Raw genomic sequence first — 3285 nt, forward strand, 5'->3', positions numbered from 1 at the left:
GGTGCCGCCGGGCGAGGCCTCGGCCTGAGGCGCCGCGGCGCGAGGCCTGTCAAGTAGGCCGCCCCGCCGCTGTCCCTGGCTGTAGAGGGAGCGGTGAGGAGGAGCCCGGCCCGGGCGGAAGGGGCTGAGGCGGGTATCCCTCTGCCAGGAAGCGCGCTCTGTGGCGTGAGGGGTGCCGGTGTGGGGTCGGTTACCTGCTCGGTGCGAGCGCTCAGCTCTCTTAGCGCAGCGCTGCTGTGTCCGTGGGCTGGGGATTGATTTTTAAACGAACGACATTATTCTGCCCCAGAATAATGATTTTCAGCCCCAGACTAAGCTCAGAGTGCTACTTTGTGTATTGTGGCTAGGAAAAATCTGGTCCTGTAGCGCGTTCACTGCCCTTCAGCAACGGGGTGCGACTTTCTGTCTTGCAGGTGGCTGCTTAATAGGGAAGACAATGAAAGAAGCGGAAATACGGAGGCTCTTCGCTGCCAACCTCCTCCGTGTTTTTTCAGTTATTCTGACAGCAGTTGTTCCGGCTTTCTTCTGGGACGGATTCACAGTTTTGGGAACACACCTCACGTGGCTGTGTGTTTGTTCTGTTTTTATTAGTACCCTTAGTATAATCTTGCACTTAGGCCTTAAACCAAATCTGACCCCTAAGAGAAGTTCACTTGCTCACAAGGTAAGAGTTCTATTCTTAAGTTGCTACCAGACAATATGGAGGCAAAGCAAATTCTTTCACTTAAATAATCAAATGAGAAGGAAAGAAGATGACAAGTTCTGGTGGTGAATTCTTGTTTTCCATGAATGAGCTGAGTGTAGCACCCTTTGAAATAAGTTCACCAATATTTTTGTGATGTTAAACTTTCTCTACCTGTAAATAACCTGTTCAGGTGAGCAATTCTGTGCCTTTCTCTTTTCATGTCAATGTATTGTTGTCTGTAGTCCCAGCTGTTGGTCATGGTGGCAAAAATGAGCAAAATTGAATGGGTGTAGAACTAATTTCAAAGTCCAGGCCTGACCTTCGGCGTTATGAAGAAACACGTTTCACACGTGTATTTATAATTTTCTAGTAACTTTAAAGGAAGAGAAATAGTTTTTAGAATCTGAGACATAAAAGAGAAACTAACTTGTTACAATTTAAACAAAGTTGATATATTTTTAAAAATTAATGTGGAGAAGTATTAAAATGGCTACATTTCCCTTGAATGATGGAGTTTGCAGGCAGAAGAATCTAAACCTGGGAGAAATTTCTGTAGTTACAGTTTGTAATGGGAGCACTAAATCCCAATGAAATATGTTTGAACAGAACAAATTTGGAGCAGTGCACAACTTGTTCAGGAGTGGGGGAATACACTGGCATTTTGAAGTCAGCTGGATAGTTTTGCACTCCCAGCTTGCCGAGTCAGACAAGATTTAGTGCTCTTATGTTGTGATTCTCAAACATTTAAGCAGGCATCCCTGAAAGCTGTGGCTTTGTATGCAAAGCTGTCTAGTTTTGCTGACTGAGGGGGATATAAAATGCACAAAATCATTATGGAAAACAAGTATTTTTAACCATCTGTGATGTAAAAATGAAGGAGGCTTCGTGTTCTAGGTGAGATTTCATCCCAGCCTAGCATAAGGAATAAATGTCAAAAAAAGTGTTCAAGTGAAATCACGGATTTCCATTGGTGACCTGATCAGACCTAACCAGAACTGTTTATCAAGTGGCTATGCTTCTGTATGATATAGTGAGTACCCAGAAACTGTTGTTTGAATTCGTAGAAAATTAAATGTTTTGCAGATTTATAGAAAGTCATGGACATTTCTCAAATGGACTTAGAATTTAAGATGCCAAGTTCAAAATGTAGTGGTTTTTATTTCATGTAACTTTAACTATTACATTTGATTCTGAATGTCTTCCTGCTGCCCCCCCCCCTTACATATTTTCTTGCTTTTAAATATTTTTTCACTTTGTGTGAAAGGTGCCTTTTAATGAACGGACATAACACTCGAATGTAAAACTGAAATGTAAAACTAGCCAATAAAATTATCTCTGTTTATCTTGTCATTTCCAGTTATATTTTTTGTATGCTTACCTTATTATAATAGGGTGCATGAAAAAATTTTAGATGGAGTGTGATCATTTTTAATTAATTATCTAAAGTATTAAACATACGTAAAACTGTGTTGAAATATGCTGTTGTCATACTGTGCTGTAGTTAAAATTAAAGAAATAGGTAGAGTACAATGCTAGTGATAAGATACAGACTATGCATGTTACTTATGTTCTATCTTCTCTTGAAACATTATTCTGATATTTTATTGCTCTTTTTTAGATATCCAGATTTCTAAAATGCTGTATATACTTTTTCATGTCTTGCATACTATTTCATGCGATTATTGTTCTTTATGGAGCACCCCTGATAGAGTAAGTCAGAAGACCCTGTCTTTCCCTAAATGTTTTAATGGGCAGTCCTCCTTGCAGATATTGGTATAAGTACGTGTGTATTTCCTGGTACATTGGAAGTTAAAGGAGAAGCTCCTGGCTGTGGGAAGAAGGGTGGTTGTTTTGGTTTTGGGGGGTCTTTTTGTTGGTTTTGGGGTTTGTGTTTTTTAGTTTTTTTAGAAACTTGCCCATACAGTTTCTGTATATTTGGAGATGTGTTGTTCAAGACAGTTACAAACAACTCCTTTTACTTACAAATTTGTTAAACATATGAGTACAAACATTTTTCCATGTTTCATTTAGTCATTTTCCCCATAAGGTTCTAAAACACACATTTTGCATATCTTTCATCCTTTTGATATTAGTGTGTTAATTTTTAGGAATTATTAAAAAAGAAAAAAAAAAAGAGAGAAGCATGAAGCAGCCTGATTGCTGAGAGGGATATTAAGTTACTGCCTAGCAGTGGCATCATGTAGTTTGGTTTCATGGTTGCTTCCACAACCTCAAACCAGAAAAATAAACGGAATAATGAAGTAAATATCCAAGTGTACTTCAATTCAGAACTAATGTTCTATATGAGGTACTCCTGTGTTTTTTAAAATATTACAGGTATTGGGCATTTAAAATAATTACGGCATTTCAGTCTTTGTTGAAATAACAAACAGATACCAGAATTCTTTCCATCTGTCTTTACTAAGAGTAAGAAGAAAATATTTTATTCTTCTACATGAGGTTTAAGAAAGCATGCATGCTTTCACAAGTTGACCTAGAGGCATGGTTTTTTTTCCCCTAAATCTTGGAACTCTTAGAAAATTGGTAACTACCTCACTTTTTTATAATATTCCTTCTTTATTTTATAATATTTTATATTA

The 3285-nt window shown here is 38.3% G+C and overlaps 1 protein-coding gene across 1 annotated transcript; it reads left to right on the top strand.

Moving 5' to 3' along the window:
• Nucleotides 1-436: 436 nt before the first annotated feature.
• On the top strand, nucleotides 437-2399 carry LOC104625309 (phosphatidylinositol-glycan biosynthesis class F protein-like). The gene is made up of 2 exons (XM_010292910.1): nucleotides 437-664; nucleotides 2304-2399. The coding sequence occupies exons 1-2, from the start codon at nucleotides 437-439 to the stop codon at nucleotides 2397-2399; spliced, it is 324 nt and encodes a 107-aa protein (XP_010291212.1).
• The last annotated feature ends 886 nt before the right edge of the window (nucleotides 2400-3285 follow it).

Source organism: Phaethon lepturus, unplaced genomic scaffold, assembly GCF_000687285.1.
Source record: "Phaethon lepturus isolate BGI_N335 unplaced genomic scaffold, ASM68728v1 scaffold25530, whole genome shotgun sequence".
Lineage (NCBI taxonomy): Eukaryota > Metazoa > Chordata > Aves > Phaethontiformes > Phaethontidae > Phaethon > Phaethon lepturus.